The sequence below is a fragment of the Micropterus salmoides genome, unplaced genomic scaffold (assembly GCF_014851395.1).
Source record: "Micropterus salmoides isolate LMB-PRFRI ecotype aquatic unplaced genomic scaffold, ASM1485139v1 Ms_hic_scaffold_4, whole genome shotgun sequence".
In the NCBI taxonomy this organism is placed as follows: domain Eukaryota; kingdom Metazoa; phylum Chordata; class Actinopteri; order Centrarchiformes; family Centrarchidae; genus Micropterus; species Micropterus salmoides.
This window is the reverse complement of record NW_024043372.1, coordinates 10,332,339-10,355,031: the sequence shown is the minus strand read 5'-3', so window position 1 is coordinate 10,355,031 and position 22,693 is coordinate 10,332,339. Positions and strand designations below refer to the sequence as shown.

The 22,693-nt window shown below is 39.4% G+C and overlaps 2 protein-coding genes across 3 annotated transcripts in view; both read right to left on the bottom strand.

The window, feature by feature from the left end:
• Positions 1 to 8,349, bottom strand: part of unm_sa1614 (un-named sa1614) — a 29,982-nt gene extending 21,633 nt beyond the window's left edge. For both annotated transcript variants that reach the window (XM_038696136.1, XM_038696135.1), the window contains exons 1-8: positions 7,546 to 8,349; positions 4,513 to 4,585; positions 3,707 to 3,852; positions 2,913 to 2,987; positions 2,587 to 2,636; positions 615 to 744; positions 229 to 314; positions 67 to 142 (exon numbers count right to left, since the gene is read on the bottom strand). In XM_038696136.1, coding sequence (XP_038552064.1) covers positions 67 to 142; positions 229 to 314; positions 615 to 744; positions 2,587 to 2,636; positions 2,913 to 2,987; positions 3,707 to 3,852; positions 4,513 to 4,585; positions 7,546 to 7,671 — 762 coding nt within the window. In that variant the 5' untranslated portion in view covers positions 7,672 to 8,349. The remainder of the gene's footprint in view (positions 1 to 66; positions 143 to 228; positions 315 to 614; positions 745 to 2,586; positions 2,637 to 2,912; positions 2,988 to 3,706; positions 3,853 to 4,512; positions 4,586 to 7,545) is intronic.
• A 3,636-nt stretch (positions 8,350 to 11,985) lies between these two features.
• The window catches only part of fer1l4 (fer-1 like family member 4), a 39,488-nt gene continuing 28,780 nt past the window's right edge, over positions 11,986 to 22,693 (bottom strand). Inside the window, exons 36-49 of the mRNA XM_038696134.1 lie at positions 22,211 to 22,314; positions 20,697 to 20,831; positions 20,497 to 20,616; positions 20,081 to 20,208; positions 19,830 to 20,000; positions 18,916 to 19,070; positions 18,465 to 18,646; positions 18,276 to 18,361; positions 18,101 to 18,199; positions 15,982 to 16,099; positions 15,245 to 15,368; positions 14,446 to 14,750; positions 13,918 to 14,018; positions 11,986 to 12,805 (exon numbers count right to left, since the gene is read on the bottom strand). Coding sequence (XP_038552062.1) covers positions 12,625 to 12,805; positions 13,918 to 14,018; positions 14,446 to 14,750; positions 15,245 to 15,368; positions 15,982 to 16,099; positions 18,101 to 18,199; positions 18,276 to 18,361; positions 18,465 to 18,646; positions 18,916 to 19,070; positions 19,830 to 20,000; positions 20,081 to 20,208; positions 20,497 to 20,616; positions 20,697 to 20,831; positions 22,211 to 22,314 — 2,009 coding nt within the window. The 3' untranslated portion in view covers positions 11,986 to 12,624. The remainder of the gene's footprint in view (positions 12,806 to 13,917; positions 14,019 to 14,445; positions 14,751 to 15,244; positions 15,369 to 15,981; positions 16,100 to 18,100; positions 18,200 to 18,275; positions 18,362 to 18,464; positions 18,647 to 18,915; positions 19,071 to 19,829; positions 20,001 to 20,080; positions 20,209 to 20,496; positions 20,617 to 20,696; positions 20,832 to 22,210; positions 22,315 to 22,693) is intronic.

The window sequence follows — 22,693 nt, the reverse complement described above, 5'->3', positions numbered from 1 at the left end:
CGCCTAGATGCTGCTGTTCATCACAGCCACAATATGAAAGTGCACTGCTGTTCCTTGTTGTCATACCGTCGTCAGGACTCCATTCAGCTCCTCCATGTACTGCTTCAACCTTTGAGTGGTGGAAACACACTCCTGCAGGAAACTAAACACACATGCACACAGATACAGTAAATACAACCATGTCTGTTTACTGCATATTGGCTTGTTCGTGTGTGTGTGTGATCTTACTTGTTGTGACTGTGGTAGTGTTTGATGAGGTTCTGCAGCAGGTCGACTCCTCTCTTCGTCTTTATCTCGTTGACTTTGATCAGATACTGGGAGAGAGAAGAGTCTATTTATTGGACCGAGCGACTGGTGCACAAGTTGTTAGTGATGATTATGTTTCAGAGTAGCTGAGGAGAAGCGGCAGAGGGAGGTGAAGAAGTGTGAGGAGGCCCTGGATGAGCATTAAGAAGAGAAAGAAGAACCAGGAAAAAGAAGATGAAGTAAGAAGAAGAAGAAGGAAGAAAAAAGAAGAAGAGGAGGAGAAAATCGATGAGGTAAAGATGAAGGATCAGGGAGAGGGGGGAGTCAAAGTGGGAGGGGGGATCACAGAAAAAGGTGAAGTCACTGACCTCACACATGCTCAGTTGGAAGGAGCGTCTCTCCTTTTCGAGCTCCTCTGCAATTTCTCCTCCACTCACCTCGGTCCTCACCATCCCATACTGACGAGCTAACTCCCTCTTCTCCTTCTCCACCTGCTTGCTACACACACACACACACACACACACACACTATTTGAATCCACTAATTACATTACAGGTACTCCACACATACAGACTATGTGTGTGTTTAATCAGCTGTGTTTGTTTTATCTGTAACCTGTCTCCACTAACAGACAGCAAATTTGAGATAAGTGTACTTTACTTGAGCATTTCCAATTAATACTTTTTACTCCATCACATTTATCTGACACCTATATTTACTTTTCAGATTTTGCATGAAAAATAAGGTTATAAGTTACAACATGTTGCTAGCAGTTCCACCATAGAGGCCTTTCCCTTTTAAAGTTTTTAGATAGTTTCATTTAAATAACAGTTGAGGCCCAAAGAGGTAAAAGTACCTGATATTCACGAAATGAAGCAAAAATTTCCTCCAAAGTCCAGAAAATGAACAGAACTTTATTTTTTCCTTTCTCATCAATCATCTCATGACCCCTCAGATTTATCTTGTGTCCCTTTGAAGGGGCCTAGCCAACATAGGGGTGTTGGGAACCAGTGGAGTAAACTAGATAATATATAATATGTTAATGCAGTTAAAAGTAGGTATAACTGTAAAATGCTGCCTACACACTGATGGACCAGTTTTAACAATCTAATAATGCCATAATAATATATCGGTAACAGGGACTAAACAAGTAGTTTGATACTTTAAGTAGTTTTTACTGATAATATTTCTGTACTTTTATTTAATTAGGACGTTTACTTATAATAGATTATTTGTATATTGTTGGATTGGTACTTTTAGTTGAGTAAATATTCTGAATACATCTTTACCACTGACAGTGAGGCTGCTAAATATCAGTGTCACTGACCCGACATCATATGCTGCCCAGTGATATTTCTAGAGAAATATTTAAGCCTCCTGACATCACACAGGACTGTTTGTACATAATCATATCACGGCTTTGGCAGCAGTGGATATTAAGTCCACAATATAGTCACATCAAGTATTAGCTTCCATTATTGGGAAGTGGTTTTACTGAAGTCTGATGGAGGCTCTGGAGGTTAAATGATAAATTTATAGTTGTTTGTAGACGCTTTCAGACCACTGGTAGTAGCGTACTTGGCGCATTAACATACACCAATAGTGTCCAGAACATTTTCAACCTCTAGTAATAAAAATGACAGTTACAACAAGTGAAATGCTCTGCTTCGATTTAGCTTCTTCATTTGGTCATCAGTAATGGTAGATAAGAGCAGCTGTCCAAGTCAGCCCCCAGGTTATCAATGTTATAGGATCTGGAGCACATGGTTAGAGTAAGAGCTTTTTATTAATTGATTATTTATTGAAACAAACTGGAAACAAACTGTCACGCACAGATTCAATTACCACATATACCAACATCAACTCTAGCCTCCAGCATTACCATGCATAAATTATTAGTAATGGAGATTTGTCAAGGTTTTTCAATAAAGTAGAAAAGGTTTCCAGATCTTACGAAACATTCTGGTTTAGCCAAGAGTAGTATGCATTAGCTGTTCAGGTTTAAGATGTGCCATTACAGCATTCAGCCAGAGTTAATGAAATGGTGGTGGAAGAATCCTTGGCTAAGCGAGCAGTATCGAGACAAAGTAGCTTGGTTAGCAGTGATTTTTAAGTCCTCAGCGACCACTCTGAATATGCAACTCTAGTAGAGAAAGTATCCGGATCTTTCAGAGTACTCCATATTCAATGTTTCTCGAAACATAGACAAGAACTTATCAAGTTTTCTGAAACCATAATAATGATATTCACATGCACAAACACACCAGAATACTCCAAAAACAAAAAATAATAATAGAGATAATAGTATCTTGTAAAAGATAATTCAGTGTGATCACTCACAATCTGCTCTCATAGTCCCTCCATGCTCTGTCAAAAGGCTTCTTCAGATCCTACAAAGACATAGATCCACTTAAATTATTATCGAACTTTAACACATTCTTCTTTTCATGATAGAATGTAAACACACAGATCCAACCTCTGATCATGAACTTTACTACAAACAGGTGACAGACAGCGTTACCCCGAGGCCACAAGGAGCAGATATGATAATATTAATAATAATAACTTTTGTGACATGTTTAACAGTCCATCCAGTCTGACCTGAGGTCTGTTTATATGCATCATCCAGGTGACATGAAAGCAGAAAGTAAAGATAAAGTCCTCACCCCCTTCACCTCCCTCAGGTCTCCTTTAACCAGAGAGTCCAGGAAGAAGTTGATGTTGTGGAGCATGCTCTTTAACTACACACACACACACACACACACACACACACACACACACACACAGACACAGACACAGGTCATCTATGGTGGAGAAAATTCACTGTTGAAAGGCATCATGAGTAATACTTTACTGTACTGCTTAATATAAGCAACAGAAAGATGATGAGAATTTTTATTTTTAAAACTTTTGTACATCTGCTTGAAAAACATAACTGAAGTAACTTCCACTGATAGCCTATAGTAAGGGGCAACACACAGCATGTTGTTTGATGTTTAAAGGTTGATGTGCCTCATGCAGTTGATTATTAATCAGAGGTTTCCACAATGGAAAATCATAGGTTCTCAATTAGAGTGTTTCTCAGTGGAGTTTGGAATAGACAGGGTAAGACCCAGTTGGTTTTTCATCAAGCAATTTTCCAATTTAAGTGTGTAAAGGACCGGAGCCAACTGGTTTTTAAGAAGGTCAGGGATTTTTCTATGGAGTCAAATTATAATTCAATAGATTTTTCCAATAGAGTATGGAATGGAACAGTTAACCGGAACCATGGGTTTTTAATTAGAGGGAGTTTTGAATAGACTAGTTAATCTAGTTAATTAACTGATGTTTTGTTAATTAGTTTAGTAAGACCAGATCAGCACTAATCATTGGGTTTAAAGGAGATGCTCTAAAGCTTATCAGGTGCAGGAGTTGTGACCTCTGATCCTGTGACATCATACTGCTATCACTGATGTCTTACCAGGTTCTTCATGGGAGAGAGGAGCTCTTTAGAAAAGTCCGCCAGTCGGCAGAAGGCAGAGCCAACCTCCGTCTCTCCATTAGAGTGACAGTTGACAGACAGCCTCTCCATCGAATGAATGTACTGCTCCAGGTGAGACACGTGGTCTGACAGAAAGAAGTAGTAATAATATAAATAATAATGCATTTTATTTCTATAGCGCTTCTCAGGATACTCAAAGTCACTTTACAATAAAATCAGTACATTAAGCACGTTAAAAAATAGGTGAAGCAATAAAATCAATACATAAAATGCATAAATACAAGGGAAACAATAAAACTAGCAAATAACAACAGGTGACTTTTAATATTATTCGAAGGTGAAGGCTAATCTAAAGAGGAAGCTATTAATGAGTGATCTAAATGTGTCAAGCATGATGAGGATGGTGAGTGGGCCAGAATGATAAGAGAGGAGGAGGTCATTCGTGACTTTCAGGAGGGCTGTTCAAGTGGTGTGTTGTGGCTGGTGGGAGTCTGTGGAATCCAGGTTGTAATGGTTCAAACTGGTTGTTAAAGGTAAGGTGGGTCTTGATTTGAGCAGCGACAACACGTCACAGAATGTTTGATAGGAAGGGAAGATTGGAGATAGGTTGGAAGGTGGACATGATGTCGGGGTTGAGACCAGGTTTCCTGAGGATGGGGGTGAGAGCTGTAAGTTTGAGTGGTGTAGGGACTTATCCGAACGTGCGGGAGGAAATAATTATTAGTAGTGTTAGGAAGTAATGTGTGTGTGTGTGTGTGTGTGTGCACGCGTGTGTGTGTGTGTACCTTGTCCTGATGTGTATTTGGCTTTAGCTGCTTTCTTCATCTTCTGCAACACCAACCGGTCACTGTCCAGAACCTGAACACACACATTTAACAGAACATTCAAACATCTGAGATGTTCTAATTATCAGTATGTGAATATGCTGAATGTGTGTGTGTGTGTGTGTGTGTGTGTGTGTGTGTGTGTGTGTGTGTGTGTGTGTGTGTGTTGAGTCAGCAGGTGAATTAGTGCCACACACACACAGAGGACGAGCTTTGTTCTCTGACAACAGACAGCTACATTCCTGTGTGAGTCTCATCATCTAAATCTCCACATGAAGCAGCTGAAGTCAGATGTCACTGACTTTTAGTCCGATAATCAAAGAAGATATAAATTTGTCTATCCTCAGAGATTTTGCAGCACAGGTTATACTCAGATGTCTTTAATTTTTATAAATGGGTGTATCAGACCTTTTTCACAGCTGACATTTTGACTTTTCATGGTACGAAAAGAACAAGAGTTATTAATAATAATGGCTCCACGCTGTCCTACTAAAACATGACAGTGAGTGAGACAGAGAGACAGCAAGCCAGCATGAACAATAACAGGACCCTGGAACAAAAGCAGCTAAATGGAATTCACCCTCCATTCATTTTGTTATTTACATCTGTGCTTTTCTTACAGTGACACTGTCAAAATGTCTGCTGTGAAAAAAGGCCTCTTGTTGGCATCAATGTGATGAAATATTTTGATTTATGAGGCATTTGATTCATTAGATTAAAAAAAAAAAAAAACATTCCTTGGGTATTTTATCCATTAACAGTTTCTCAATAAATTTACAGAACATTTACTCTATCATGGCATGAGGAGAGGATTAAATCTGTACTCCACTTCCAAACATCAAGGGCTACATGTATCAACAATGCTTATTTTTACACATAGGATCTGATTTATCATTTCTTGAGGTGCAAAAAAAAAAAAACAATGGTAAACAGCTTAACAATTCCCAGATTAGATAGAATTAAAAATAGATTAAACAGTCATTATTATTATTGTACTTTTCATAGTAACAGAATACATACCTGGCTTAGTTAAGTTAAAATTCATGATACAGGAACGTTACAGATTGATTACAATTTCACAGATCTTTTACAGAGCCACAGGTGCTCAGTGATGCTGAGAAATACACATTAATTATATAATTTCACCCCCAAAAACTGATTGACCTTGTTTTACAAATAGCTTTACAAGAACTTCAAGAACAATATTCGACAACCAATCACTCATGCTGACATGGTTGACAGTAGAGTTGGGGTTTGTGTATCTCTATGAATTAACTTGAACTAATCCTGTCCCCAGTGTCTCCTTTGTGTACTGTAACTGTTTATTTGAGCAATAGGTAAAATTAAATCATTTTCCCCATTTTGTATCTTTTTTTATCTTTAGACAGGCCACTTGAGGAAGTTTCAATAAAACTCTTTGGTTTAGTTTCATGAAACATTTTCAGCTTGGAATCATCACAAATGTCAAGAATGAGGTGAAGCATAAATTGAGACTTGTGTCCATGAATCCTCTGACCCAGTGCATGCTGGGAAGCCACGGACTGACACACTCAAATCCTCATCAGGAAACATATGACCACAGACCACGAAGTCTGGATTCACACAGTCCAGTTCATGAAATATAAATAGGGTGTTTAATGCATAACATTCTCAACAAAGTTGTAAATTCCCACTTTCTAGCTTCCCATGAATGCAGCATCAGGTTGCAGATTAACTCATATCCTTATTAATAATCAGCTCTGTGGCTCCTCCTCATTACCATCAAAAAACAATGAATACTAATGTGGATTAATCTGTTGCCGTGGTTACATATGCCAACTCCATTGGGGGTAAAAAGGGGGGCAGGGGCAGTTTGAGTCTCTGTTTTTCAGGTCAGTCGAACATCTGAAGTCTCCGGGTCAATGACTCCCCTGACCAACAGACAGTGTGTGTGCGTGTTGGGGGGTTTGAAGGGCCCCCTAACCAAAAACACACACACACAGAAACTGACATCATACAGCAGCGGAGCAACTTCACAGCTACACAAACTGTTTGATTTGTAGATGGACAGAAAATAGTTGGATAATATTTTAATAATAGACTCATTGTTGGACTTCTGGTTGGACAAAACAAGACAATCAAAGTCACCACCCCCAAGGTTAAAATTAGCTATTAAGCGTAGAAAAAGTAGGTAATCAATGGTGAGTTGTCACAAACGATTTATTTTTACAAGGTGCTTCATGAAAATGGTGGGTTATTTATTCATTTTAAATTGCAGATGGCGTGGCTTATAGTATTAGTAGTATTTAAGAAATATGTTCATATTGTTACTGTATATTTACTAAGACTGGGTGACAAATTGTATTTCTCTACATGTAGGGGTGTTATAGAGATAGCCTACCTTAGGATCTCAAAAAAAAATTTAATCATGTTCCCAGGCAGTGTTTCTTTCAGCTCACAAAGTGCTTCGATCAGAGGTTAGGGTGTTGACAGTTGGACTTGTCAAAGTTATTTGACAGAGGCCGGATCTCTAGAGTCTATATGTGGTTAAAGGTTTATACGGAAACTATTTCAAAACAGAACCATAAAAACCTTCATCGTGCTTTTGTTGTCTTGAGTGTAAACTTTGATTTCAGCTGATCAAGATATAATATTATTTAATCGTGTATTTGCTGTTAAATAATGAGAAGAATGTAAATGTAATTTTTAGAGAGAGGTTAGAATGCTGGAAACTGTGCTAATTTTAATCTAGAAAACTAATACACAGAGAGGGGGGGGGGGCTTAATGGGGGTCCAGCAGCTCATTTTTGCCCCTGGGCCCCCAAGTAGTTCATTCCAGCCCTGGCTGAAGAGAAGAAGAGAGAAGAATGGTTCATCTCATTCATTAGGCTGGTGAAACCTCCCATAGTAGCCTACATTTCCGGTCCACCACTAGCATAGATAGGGTACTACTACTGGTACTGCTACCAAGAGCCTACTAGTACCGACCACAACCACCCCTCTGTCAGTACTGACCTCCTCCAGCAGGTAGACAGTGTTCCTGCAGCTGATCATCTTGGAGGTGAAAGAGGAGGTGGTGGGGGAGCTCCAGTCATCCAGAACCTCCTGCAAGAACTCGGGCACCGAGACGCACTCCGGCATGGTGCTGCTCAGCCCAGGACACAGCGGGACGGGACCGGAGCAGTCCAACAGAATCCGGGACTGACAGATCAACTGCACACAAAAGACTGAGGAAACCCAAAGCCGTTCCCCAGAGCCAACTATGATAAATAACCGAATAAGATTCCGAATAATTTAAACATCCATCCTGCGAAGGTGAAATAATTCCATCAGCGATGTTTCCACATTCCCACGGTCCTGTGAAGAAGATTTAGGCTAATAAAAACGATTAAGACCTGATCTGGTGATTCCTCCGTCAGTGTGACTTCACTATATGAACTGCAGCATCAGCCGCTTCTTCCTCCAAACAAAAGGTGATAAAAATCCAACAGGAAATAAATCCTAACAGCACATATTCCACAGAAAACTCGAGAGAATAAAACACTACCGGCTCATTATAGTGTTAAAACCAACGAGTGTCTCTCCGGTACAGCGGCTTCATTCAGAGACACAAACCCGCCCGGGTCTCTGTGTGTGTGAACCGGCTGACAAAGAGCGGAGCAGCTGAGCCGAGAACCGGACCCCCAGAACACCGGGAAGGGGTTCAGATGAGAGACCGAAATCGTCCTCTACTCTACTCTCCTTTCCAGGAACGGGTTCATGTCCTTTTTATCATCAGCTGATTTCTTTCTGCTTTTCCTTCTTTAATCAAACCGCATGGAGAGGCGCGTTCACGGTGCACGGCGGCGGGGCTCTGTGCCGCGGCAGCGCGCACTGCTGACCGAGCACAGAGGTGGACTCCTATGGGTGGACTACACTGTAAACCCCGTTACACCGGTGTCTTTTTAATTCATGTCAAATCTACTGAAGTGAGTTGACAGAGGTTTCAGCTTCAATTAGATGTTTTCCAGACCACCTTAATTTTTTCATTTGTTGTATTTTAAAAAGGGGTTTAAAGTAGGTAGCCTATCTATGAGAAGAATGTTTTTAATAATAATTAATAATAATTTTAATTTTAATAATAAGTTTCAAGCTAAATGCTAATGCTAGCATGTTCACAATATCCTACTAAAATGCTGATGTTGGCTGTTATACTGTGCTAGCCCTTTTTTTTATAGTCTATGCTTTTAAATTAGCAACAAAAAGTACAGCTAAGGCTGATGAGAATGTCAGTATAGTTTTACAGGTTTTTGGACAGTGTAAGGAAAAAGTATGTGAATCTTTGGAATTATCTGGATTTCTGCATAAATTGGTCATAAAATGTGATCTGATCTTCATGTAACCTAAGTCTGCTTAACTAATCCCACACAAACAAATACATGTTTTCATGTTATCATTGAACACACCATGTAAACATTGACAGTGCGGGGCGGAAAAATTATGTTAACCCTTGGATTTAATAAGTGGTTGAAAGGAAGCAATAACCTCAACCAAACGTTTCCTGTAGTTGCAGATCAGACCTGAACAACGGTCAGGAGGAATTTTGGATTATTTCTTTGCAGAACTGTTTCAGCTCAGCGATATTCTTGGGACGTCTGGTGTGAGTTGCTCTCTTGAGGTCATGCCAAGCATCTCAATCGGGTTGAAGTCAGGACTGACTGGGCCACTCCAGAAGGTGTATTTTCTTCTGCTTAAGCCATTCTGTTGTCGATTTAGTCCTGTGCTTTGGGTCGTTGTCCTGGTGCATCACCCATCTTCTATTGAGCTTCAATTAGCGGACAGACAGCCTTACATTCTCCTGCAAAATTTCTTGATAAACTTTGGATTAAATTTTTCCGTCAATTATAGCAACAGTACTGAACTTTCTCCATTTATAGACAGTTTGTCTTACCGTGGACTGATGAACATCAAGGCGTTTAGAGATACTTTTGTAACACTTTCCAGCTTCATGCAAGTCAACAATTCTTAATCTTAGGTCTTCTGAGAGCTCTTTTGTTTGAGGCATGGTTCACATCAGCCAATGCTTCATGAGAATAGCACAATTAAAATCGATGTGTGTTTTTTATAAGGCAGCTCTAACCAACACCTCCAATCTCATCATCATTCATCATTGATTGGACTCCAAGTTGGCTGATTCCTGATTAGGGTTCACGTACTTTTTCTGCACTGTGAATGTTTACACAGTGTGTTCAATAAAAACATATAATTGTTTGTGTGGTACTACTTTAAGCAGTGTTTGTCTATTGTTCACATTTTATGGCCAATTTATGCAGAAATCCAGGTGATTCCAAAGGATTCACATACATTTTTTATATTGGACAAATTGAAAGTTTAACCTGATGACTGCGTTGGATGAAAAGTTAAGGGTTTAAATCTATATTTGTTGAAACATTTAACCACAAAACTTGAACCTCACGGTGGCACTAGAGGAAAAGTTTGGAGATCACCAAAGTCAGCAAAGGTCATCCACTGGGGATAGTTAATGTCTCTACAGAATTTCACTGCAATTGATCAAATAGTCGACAAACTGGACCTCATACTGGTCTTCTGACATAATTTCCCGCCTAGTCTCAGAGGCAATGAGCCAACGTTTGATCCAACATCGCGGAGTCTCAAAGGAAACAATCAGAGCGAGGGCCTATAAACAAACCATTTCTAACTTCCTGTTAATCAGCCTGAAGACGAGGATGATGTCTGACCGCAGTTTGATGTCCTGACTTTTATTTTACTCCCCTCACTTCCATAAGTCAGAATGTGTTTTATCATAAATTGTCTCATTATGAGAAAACAAAGTTCTGAAGATGAGGACAGGGTAACAGAGTCTACTTCCTGTGGTTTGCCTCATCATGCTGATTGGTAAGACAGACAGTTATATATAATTTCCTTTTCTCCAGAGAATGAACCTTTTAGATTTTAATGACCCAATGACCTAGCACAAACAGCTAAATCATCAGGATGTTGTTCATTAATTTAATCAACACTGCAGCCTCAAGGTGATGCTAGCAAGACTTTAGATTAATTTTAAACTATACAGTATCATAACTATAACCCAGAAGCATCTTGAAAAACAAAGTATTACATCTCTAGGAAATCTTTTCAAATCAAGAACCTTTTATAGTCACAGTTTGATTTATCATGTATCAGGTTCAAATGATGTGTGTGTCTGTGTCTGTGTCTGTGTTTACGAGCTTCCTCTAACTGCTTAGTTAGCTATTGAGCTCCAGCGTCCGTATGAGACGCCCTGTCTAGATCGGAAGCAGTAGCAGCTAGCTAGGTAGCTAGCTTTATTTTTAGAAAATGTGTTGACAGCTCCCCAAAGCCCCTTACCCTAACCTTAACCGTGAGGTTAGTGAACATGTTTAGCTCAGCATTGGCCATTTAACGTTAGCTTGCCTCTTGCTTTAGCTACTACCTACCGGAGGTTAGGTCAGACTGTTGTTCGTTATGAAAAGATGAATGAGCGTTTGTTTACTTGCCCAACTTCTGGCAGTCGATTAACGTAATCATTTACGTCCCACTGCCATCAAGTTAATTATACACGCTGGCTGCAAACATGTTACTGGTTTATTGTTGATCATGTAACGATAGTTATAACGTTACACCGGGTTTGAGAGTCTGCGGGCTGTGTTGACCTACAGTAGGCTAGTTAATAAGCTGTCATTAATTGCATTGCACATTACATGGTTGTGCTCTGTAAATGAAGGTTACAGTTACAGAATCCCTTACAGCTATGCAGTTTCATAGTTTGAACGCAGCAGGTGATACAACATTCATTATGACCACGAGTGACTTGAGACTTGACTTGGACTCTAGCTCAGAGACTTGAGACTTGACTTGGACTCTAGCTCAGAGACTTGAGACTTGACTTGGACTCTAGCTTGACGTTTTAATGACTTGGAATCCATTCACAAGTCATTAAAATGCATTTTGGCATTAAGGCATCAAATCCATTTACAAAAGTTTATTTCATCCCAAATGTTGCAAATGAATATCTCTCTAATAAAGACAGGAATGTGTGTTTGTATTTCAATTATGTCAAGAACCCCTCATCCAACTGACCTCACACGTGGCGGGTGTGTTGCTGCGGACCCAAGGGAGTGCAGTGTCACATTTGGTGCAATTTGGACAGTCGACACATTCAGAATAAATAAACACTGAATAAACTACAGTACAGTGCAAGCCACTCCGTTCTGCAACAGCAAGGATGGGGATTACATCCACCGAGATAAGATTCCCAGATTGTGTACTGTGACAAAGGAGTACTGAGACAATTTTAGCTTAATGCTGCGGGATTTATACAGTTTTTCAAATAGATATCTAAAGTAGGCCTAATTGAATGTATTGTTTTACAGTTCATTTCCTGTAGACAGACAAAGAGAATCACTGTTTCTGACTGATATTAATATTAATCATTAGTCATTTATATTAGTCGTTTATTTATTGATTTACTCAGAACAGCTAAAATTGAGATTCGTCATTCAGTTAAAAAAGGATTAAACAAATGAGTACAAAAGAGAAAAACAACTGCAGTTATGAGTCAAAACTGTACTTATCTATTTTATTTTCTTATTTACTTTCAAAATAAAAATGTGTGACTATAATTATATTTAATCAACAATATTACATGTATACAATAGAGTTATGTTTACGTTTAGGAAAGGTGCTGATTTATCCATTCAGTTTTGTGCTGTATGTCCAGAACACATCTGACCTGTGCTACGAGTTGCAGAGTCAAAACAATCTTTAATTTACACAACATAATATATGATGCAAATCTGCAGTAATGGGTGTCCAGTCATTTCCTCTGATGACGGATGAATCCCACAGTAAAACAGATCCCACATTATAGCTCCAATGAGCCAGGCTATGTTTATATAAACAGGTATGCTGGGTAATGTAGTGCAGTCAGTGTAAATATATTAAATCATGAGTTTTACTGATTGGTTCCATCAAAATCAGGTTAAATAAGACTTCAGTCCGTTGTAAACTAGATCAGAAACGTAAGACAGTCTGTGACACCCAGGAGGAGGCGACGAAGACTCCCCGCAGGTTTCTTCATCCTTTGATAATGATGGCAGAGATTTGCTGCGGCAGAGTGTAGATAATGAGGCAGAGGAAGAGTGTGAGGATGGCGAGGATGACCAGAGCGATGATATACTTCTTGAACTTCTTCCAGATGATAAAGATGAAGGTCTTCATCGGGTTGACGAACCAAGTGAAGCTAGTGGTGGGACGACTAGAGAGAAGACAGGAGACAGTTTACACCTGTTAACACCTGGAGTCTACAATAGTCCAGACCGTAACTTTGAAATATATTATCTAAATTTGACTAACCCAGACTGCTGGTGCCTCATAAAAACTTTAGATAAACTTTTGAGTGTATTTTTGCATAGAACAACTATCGTAGATTAGGAAAGCACATTAAGTAGGATCTCTTAATGTCAGGTCAGCAATGGTTCACAAACATTTTCAGCTCAAGAACTAAAAGAGAAATCTGGTGTCTCCCTGAGACCAAAATTTACATAAATGCGTCATGAATTGATGTAAAATCTATATTTATAAAGGACACAACAAATCATGAATTTAAAATGCAAATGAAATGCATTTGTTTCATTATAAAAGTAAACAAAAACAACAATGATCTATTCTCCTTTCTGTGTCTCACCCCTTTCTCAACTCTTATTTTCCTCTCCCCTCCCATCGTCCCTCAACACCAACATGTCTTTTCTTAATGATGCTGACCTGAATTTATTGAGTGTTAAAGTTTTCAACCAGCTGATCTATACTTTGGGCTCAGTTTTTGAAAGTGCCATTCTGAGTTCAAGCTAAGCATTTAGTCTGTTTCTGTATTTGTTTTTCAGATTCACACCAGTATGTGGTGCCAAATTGAACAGATCTTGAAGGATTCTTTTGCAAAGAAAATTATCTTATATTATACTCTCCCAGATACTGCAAATATTTCGTTTGGAGATACCGGTCAAATTTATTCATTTTCAAACTCTCATTACTGAGCACTTCCCCACATAATACAAATTAAGGCATCTCCTCTCCATTACTAACGGCTTTGGTAAAGCCAACATTAATAAACTCGCCCTTGTAATTCCATTTGGACAAAATAGGGTCGACAGTGACAGATCACAGACTATGGACATAAAAGTTCTGTATGAATATGTATGTGGACAGTAGATCAGGTTACGGAGAAGAGAGAGAACTCAACCCTATGTTTGGCAGACACGGGTATACAGGATTCAGTGTTCATGTGGACACCTGACTTTTGTTTTGAAAAATTGTGACCCAGTGTGTGTGTGTGTGTGTGTGTGTGTGTGTGTGTGTGTGTGTGTGTCGTACTTTGGTTTGTCCAGAGGCTCTGGCTCCTTGCGGGCCCGGCCCACAGGGTTGGCCTCTGCCTGCTCTAACGTCACCAGTTGAAGCTCCGCCTCCACCTTCCCCTTCACACACAAACACAGTTTCAGTGTTAGTTTCAATGTCACCACAGATATTCAAACTGGACTTTAAATTAGAATTAGTATTTATATTTGCATTAACATAAAAACTGTAAATTATGCAGTGGAAACTGTTATTCAAATAAAGGCCAGTCTCTTATAAAGGCTTGGTAACACGCATAAAGGAGAATGGGATTACTTGTACTATAATTATCACATGGTAAATTCAGTGTAATGTACATTAAACTCACAATGTCTCCAACAGCTCTACTGGTTTGGTTTTGGCTCCGTTTTGTACTAAAACTCTACATATCTATGGAATAATAATCTTTGGATGGTAAAAAGATGTCAAAAAGTCAGATCTTAGCTGCTTATATGTATTTACTGTGCCTTGCCTTTGTCGGGCATCATTTGTAGCCTATAAATTTTGTACCATTAGCAGGAAAGTGTTGCCGCTGCTGTCGGTGTACTCAAGGTCCTCCGGTCGCATCTGGCTCCTCCTGTCTTTCTGCTTCTTCTTCTTCTTGCTTCCCTTCTTCTTGGCTGCCTCCTTCTCCTTCTCCTCCCTCTCAAAGTCCTTAGCTGTCTTCATGCGGGTCAGCGGCCACCAGCCCTTCATCTTCTTGGCGCGAAAGATGGAGAATCGAGGGCTGGCCCTTTCCTTCGCCATATCAATCGTACACTTACCAGATGACTTTGCCGCTCGCACCATGTCACTGAGACGTAATTCTATGGAGCCTGAAGGAGCAAGAACAAAAGAAGGATGATGAGGAAGAATGTTAGTATCATAAGTAGGCTTTTTGCTCTGTAATGTATTGAGGATATACTGGTTTTGGTGAAGCTTCTTATGATGCACTCTGAAGCTTGAATGAATAAGCTGCATGAAAAAAGGTCCATGTTTAGCCCACTCTGAAATGTTAAATTTAAAGGGACAGTTCATCCAAATTACAAGCAAATGTATTTTGATTTTATTCGTCCATGTTTGTATCTGTAGCTAAGATTTCTGGGTTGAATGGAGTTTTGTTGTGCTGCTGACAGTGTTTTTACAGTAAGGTTTGTGAATCAAAAAGTGATTATGCTCTGCATTTACTGATATACATGTGTGTTTTTTTGTGTTTGAAAAAAAAATTCAAAAATAGAAATGACTGTTAATACAGTATATTTCAGTTTGAGAGTGGCAGTCAAGGTATTGTATATATTTGAGAATTTGTGGTCCTGTCTGTGTGTCTCACCCAGGAAGTCGTTGGCACCGATGCGGTCGTAGTCCCAGACCTGCAGTGTCAGAACAGCCGGCTGTCGAAACTCTGACTCATTCAGAGAGAAAATGGACTCCTTCTTCTTATACACCACCTCTTTCTACAGAACGACAGGAGATTCATTTCCACTAACAACCAGACTACAGTGTTAATTACAGCTACAATAGGAACAAACACCACTCTGATCCACTAGGGAAACTTATATATTGACATTTCTTGTGTACAATGGAAACATGATCTTGATGGTGACACTGAGTGTTGAAAGAACGGATCAATTAATTGGTTAGTTGAATGACAGAATATTCATTGATATACTCTTTGACATCTTGTTATATGATCAATCATTCATAAAAAAAACTCAAATCAGTCTTTGGGTGTCAACTTCTCTGTCAAGGAGCCATTTCTTATTGTAAACTGAAAATCTTTTGGACTGTTAATCAGACAAAACAAGACATATAAATATGTCCCCGTGAATTCTCTGAACTGCAATGGACATTTTTCACTATTTCTGGACATTTAATAGACTAAAATTAATGCTTAATCATAAAAAGAATGGACAGGTTAATCAAAGAGAAGGAAAATAATCAGTTGTAGCCCTAGAGGCACTAGAGAAATGGTCAGGAAATCACTATAATCATCTGGATTCATCTAGGGATCAGTGGAAATGTTCACCATCAGCAGGTCCAGGTATGTGTATGTATGTGTTTGTGTACCTCAGTAGGGAGGTAGTCAAAGCGGAACACAAATCTCCAGTTGAAGTTTCCTTCCCCAGTAAGAGAGCTGAAGTGGACGTCAGTCTCCTGTTTTTCTCCTTCCAGTCCTTTTATCCAGCTGCACAGACAAGAAAACTTAATTAAACAGAGCCTTCAAATCACTAAGCCAAACACCCCATTGTTACTGTTGCTTCACCTCTCAGGGTTTCTACTATCACAACGCACACATTCAGTTTACACTGATAAGAGAAGATTTATCATCAAAATTATAGTTATCTTCCAAACAATGGGTTATTTATTTAAAACATCTAAAAAGATGTGATTTTGTTGAACTGACGACTGTAGTATGCGTTGCTTGAAGCTGACTTTGAAGCTAACTCATTTTGAAACAAGAACAAGAACTGTGAAAGGGTCCTCAATTGATGAAACTTGTAGAAGAAACAGCAATCGTTCTTGTATTGTGTATAGGTAATCAGTCTTCCATCATAAGTATGATATAAAAAAGATCAGCTTACATACTGTACTTTGTATGTTTAGTATATAACGGTTTTCATATTTAATAGTACAAGTGAAAGGACTTTTAGGAAGAATATGTTTGATGAACATAACACTATCTCAGGAATGTTGGCTGGAGTTACAGTAGTGAAAATTTCTTCCTGGGTCAACAGTAGGAAATATTTTATTGTTCATCATCATCACTGATATAATATAGAGAATTAAGTGTAGCCATCAAATATATGTTGAACTGCTAAAGGTGCATGCACCTGCCTGCCTGTATTACTCATACATTCCTGCAAGGGGGGGCGGCCATTGTGTAGATAAGCTCTCTGCCTCCACCACACAATGGCACTCCCATTTGTGCGTACGCTCTGGTGCACGTGGGTCAAGTTGAGCTTATCCTTCTTTAAGATCTCGTAAGATGTCTCCTGATTGATGTTATGAAAAGACAACATTGTTTTTAAGTAGAGCCAATGTTTGTAGAGAAGGCTGGATAAGAAAACAATGGTGTTGATTGGTAGATGGGAGAAATTTGGAAGAAAACCAGGACAGGCTCCAGGTAAAAACCACACAGTGGTCCTGAACAGATCTTTTTCAAATGAGTAACCTCACAAAATACTAGAGTATGAAACACTCCCTGGCCTTTCACATAACGCCAGGTTACCACAATATATTGCAAGTTAGCCAGACATCCTAACGATTACAGCTCACATTGCAACAAACACATTTTTGGTCTTTGATGTATGCAATTTTGGAGAGCCAAAAAAAGACACTCTCTACCTCAAATTGATTTATTTTAATAATTTTAGAGTTTTGAGGAGATTAAACCCTTCAGAAAAACTCCAACATTTGAGAACGGTTTTGCACAATCAAAAGTCTTGTTTTCCTTTTGTATTCTGTTAAAAGAAGAAAAACACAAATAAACACAACTATGTACTCTCTTAAAAGCAGGGTATGCACATGTTAAAAACAACAAGCATCACATCTTAGCTACTTTTACTAACCAGTATTATGAGATACTTCATTCTGTTCAAAAGCATAAAATGATTTATGATGTGACTCATGTTTTCAGGTGGCTTTTTTTACGGTCCCGCATATCTAACTGTGTTAAAGCTCCACAGCTTCTCTTATGTTACTGACTCTTGTAGTATTAATGACTGAAAAAAGAAAACTCAGAAAACCATTTTTTCGAGGTTTTCTCTAAATGTTACTTGCCTCCCTCCGCTCCATAATTAAAAAATAAATCTGCAATGGCTCTAATATGCTGTCGTACAATTCACCGATTTGGAAGAAATTATTTAATATTGTAAGATTTGGTATTGTACATGTATACAGCTATATGCCACTTCTCAAATATATCTATATACAACTCACCAAGAAGCAACTTCAGATTTGAGCAACTCATTATGCTTACTATTAACCATGCTTATATTTTTGGCATTGTTCATATTGGTGGATATCTGTTTATTTTATATATTGCACCTTTACTTATATTTTATATTTTCACTCTTTCCTACTTTGTACTGCTGCATAACAATGGCCCTAAATAAAGTTCTATCTTCTCGTAATTGCAAAGAAGCATGTAAATGTGCGTGTGTGTGTGTGTGTTTGTGAATCTAACCCTTTAACATAGATGTCAGATGATGGTTCACCAGTGAATATGTTGACGTCGTCCAGAAACACGTCATCAGTGTTCCAGATGATCACACGCAGCTCGTACCTGTCGTCAAAAACAAAGGTTACGTATTGTACCTCCTCTATTCTATTTTACTCTACTTAATAGTGTGTTGACCTACTGTTCAGGTAGGCGGGGCTTGATGTCAACAGGGGATGGAGCCGGGATATCAGTAGGAAACATGTCCACCCACATATGAAGGTAACCCTGGAACACACACACACGCACACTGCTGAAGACATGTAGTAATACCACAAGCTGCTGTTGTTTTGACTGTTTGTACTGTTGTTATTGTTTATGTTGTGGTTACTTGTGGCAGTCCTGGTTTGTCCTGGTTCAGCAGAGACCGGATTTCCACGTGCTCTGGGACCAGAGGAACGGCTCCAGGAAGGAACTCGTTCATCTCCCCCCAGCGGTGCAGCACGCTCAGGGCTGCATGCTCCTCCATCTCTTCCTCCTCCTCTGGGGAGCGCTGGTTCTTCTTCAGCAAACCTAACAAAAACAACAACACTGCTGTATAATACAATACTGTTACTGCTGATAGTCTTGTAAGAGCTGGTAGGTTGCTGCAGTATGAGGAGAGCAGCTGTAGTCCAACACTGACAGTAGAAGTAGCAGCAATAGTAGAACATGTACTGGTAGCAACACTAGTAAAGGTACATGAAATTGTATATATGGATAATTATGGATTAATCTCTGCTACTTTGTACATAACTTTCATCATATATCTATCTGTATATAGAATACATAATCTCCTCTACCTTCAGGTACTGCATCAGGTGGTATCTTGAAGAGTCTGTTGAGGACTTTGACCTCACATGTTCTGTACTCTGGAGACTGGATGCCGTTCTTCCTGCAGAGCTCAGCCAAGATGGCAGACGGTTTCTTCCCATCGCGCCACTTATTGTAACCGTCACTGGAGAGGGAGAGTCAAGTAGACTTAACACATAGAGTTGTTCCTGTACTAATATTTCATAATTCTACTATTAATGTGTCTTAGTTTTGGCACTAAATTGTCATAATACCGGTTCTAACATGTCTCGGTACTGTTCTCACGTTTTACTACTAACGTGCCACATTTTCTAGTTTTGATACCATTGTGTGGTAGAACTAGTTCTGTGAGTGGTAGTTTTTGGTAGTAATATGTTCTCCTACTACTGGTCCTGTGTGTCACAGTTCTATTTACATGTCACATTTTTACAACTAACATGTCATAGCTCGGACTCGCTGTAGTTCTGCTACTAACATATTGAAGTTCTCTAACTAGCATGTCATTTTACTGGAAGTAACACTTCTTAATTTTGGTCACTGAAATGTCACATTAATTTTTCTAACTTGTCCGTGTTCTGGTTCTTACATCTTTTAGTTGTTGTACTGGTAGTTGAGCCACAGTTTTCATACTAACATATTATAGTTTTGCTAGTTTATGCTGTTGTGTTGTAGTTTTGGTACTAGTATGTCCTATTATTTGGTACTATGTTGTCTAACAAGTTCCAACATGTCACATTGTTTCATACTAACATGTCATAGTTCCAGTACCAACATGTCATTGTTCTCGTTCTAATGATTTGTAGTTGTAGTACTGATGTGTCATAGTTTTGGTAATAATTTGTCATAGTACTGCTTCTAACATGTTTTAGTTCTGAAACTACAGTGATGTAGTTGTGGTACTAACGTGTCATAGTAAAGAGCCAGACCGCAGGAGGCTCTGTGGTGGCTGTAGAACCGGTTCTCCAGGTCAATCCGTGTCTCGCCGATGACATCATCAGCCCCCACAAAATCGTGGTCCATCACTGTGATAACCAGCTCTGTTTCCAGTGGGAAAGACGTTGTGAATTCAAACACCCTGAAAGACAGTGACAAACATACCAGTCAGACAGAGACAGAGAGTGATGGACGGATACAGGTAGACTGACAGGTACTGACTCTCCAAACGTGGGGTTGAGCTGTGCTGGGATGTATCGATCTTTGGTGTCCTGACGCTGTTGTCCAACTCGGACCACCAGATATGGGTCGGCTTTACCATTCGGGTCTGTGGGAGCCAGAGTGGTGGCCTGCAGGATAAAAATAGTAAAAAAACACGGTAGAATACAAACAATGTACCTAACTAAGTTTAAATTTGTTAAAAAGCCAGTTGTATAAAGCCAATTTGTTTAACCCATTAACCCAATAATATAGCTGCAGGCAGGGACATTGTGAATGGCAGAATGTGAATTTTATACTTTCTTGCATTAAAATGGCTGCTTTTTAGCAGCCATCTCTCATATCTCAGATGTCTGAGCATGTATTTGTAAAAGAGATTTAATAAAATGTTGGAACAATCAAGTGACAGAGACAGGTACCTTGAGGATGTAAATGCGGACCAACACTTTAATTGGTGTGTTTTGGGGGATTCCACTGGTAATCTGACAATTGGTGTCTTCTTCATCTCCCGACTCAATCGGATAAACCAGGAAGGAGCCCTGGGGATGGACAGTAGAGAGTAATGAACACTTCTCTGCAGTTACAGACAGACAGAACGACAGCTCTCCATCCACAGTACCTTGTATTTTCCCATCAGCCTCTCTTCTTCATCCTCCTCGTCATCCTCACCACTCGCTTTGCCTTTATACAGCGGGAAGATCTTCAGCCAATCCTGAAACTGACTGAACTCTGACTCCAGATCACCTCTGTACAGCTGAACACACATGAAACACAAACAGAGGAAGAAACTTAAAAAAGATTGTGTTACTCCCTATCTGTTCTGCCTTCACTTGTCTGTCAACTTCATGATATGGACTCTCTGGAAAATGATGTTCTGTCTTAAAAAGGTTCATCATAACTGAGACCTCATCGGGTACCAGAATCAGGCTGGGTCCAAATTATATTCAGTATAAACAGGTCTATGGTACAGATGCCAGTCACAGATATGTGTGTCAAGTCCCAAGTCCGATCCGAGTTCAGTGTGTCTGTTCACTACTTTTTGGATCAGGCGTAATTATCTCTGGGTCTTTTCAGAATGGGTCTGACTGTTTTCACGGTTTATTCATGAGAGAGGGTACCAGGCGATCAATCAGATGGATTGGTATGGTGGCAGCAGTAATGCACACATTATACCGGTCTGACGTGATAAAGAGGGAACTGAGCCTGAAAGTGAATGCCTTGATTTGACCCTCCCACATGGTCCTGAGCTCTGGGAAGTGACTGAAAGAATAAAAGCACTTTCCTTTGCAGGATTTCTAGACTCAGTTTAGGGACAAGGCGAAGATCCTCCAGGAAGGGATGGAGGATGTGGCTGGGGACAGGGGCACCTGGGCTGACTTACTTAGCCAGCTGCCTTTGGGACCCAGGCCTGGATTAGCAGCAGAAAATGGATGGATGGATTTGGGTAGTACCGTTTTGGATCAGTTCCCAAAGTTTAGATGCATGATGACAACTACAGCTAACCTTTCTGTTCTGGCAGCTTCTTGAAGTAGGAAATTATAACTTTAATGTTGTCCAGTCACAGTCAAGTACAGTATGACAAACAGGAAGCTTACTCTCTACGTTTGGGTCATTTTGAAAGAGGCAGTGTAATCTCCAGCAGAATTTCTCATATTGGGGCAACCGTAGATCCTGCCTGGATTTTACACCTCACTGTTGCGCTCAGTATCAGGATTATTTGAACTATAAGCTTGTTTACCTCTGATCTTTCAACACATCTAATCAGATTACAGTTAGCTGGAAAAACTACAAAACAAGCTGACAGAGACACAACATTATCCCACTGGATACGTGTTGGTGACGACCTACTGAATCAGTCAGATATGTATTCTTCTTTTAGCTTTTGCTTGGTCTCCACCAAACACTGAAAAAACTATATGGGCAGGTATTGTGCAGTGGCTTCATCAGAACTTGTTTGCTGAGAATGGCTGCTGCTGTAAATAATAATAAAGTGATCATTCTCATTGTTCACAACGGCCAGAGACACATTCTATGCACATTACACATCACATTCAATGTTCTTCTATTGCTGATGTTGGTGTAGCCTAGACTGACAGACTGGACTGTAAACCATCAATCACAATGACCTCACACCTTTAGTGTGGCAATCTTCTTGCGTTTGGGAGGCTCAATCTCCACCACCACAACCTCCTCGTCCTCCTCCTCTTCGATGTTGGCCATGGTCAGATTCCCTGGATCTGAGCAAAAAAGAAATTCACACTATCAACACTAACTAATAAAATCCGTTAACACTGTTTTCACTCATGTTTGTTGTTGATATTTCGTTATACAGATATCTTATTGTTCATATTTTTAATTCTTTGTTTCTCTCTTTTTTATTGCTATTGATTCACACACATCACATCATGCTGCGCTTCATCTATCTAGTATTCACCATGATGTTTTCTAGCACTTTGAGATTTCCCTGAAATGTAAAGTGCATTATAAATAAAATTTATTATTATTATTATTATGTTTTATGTGATCAACCCTGCACATATTTCAGTGTGCTTTCGGTCTAGTCTGTTTGAAGGGAAATTTTAATGCAGAATATAATGATATTACAATAGTGTGCTT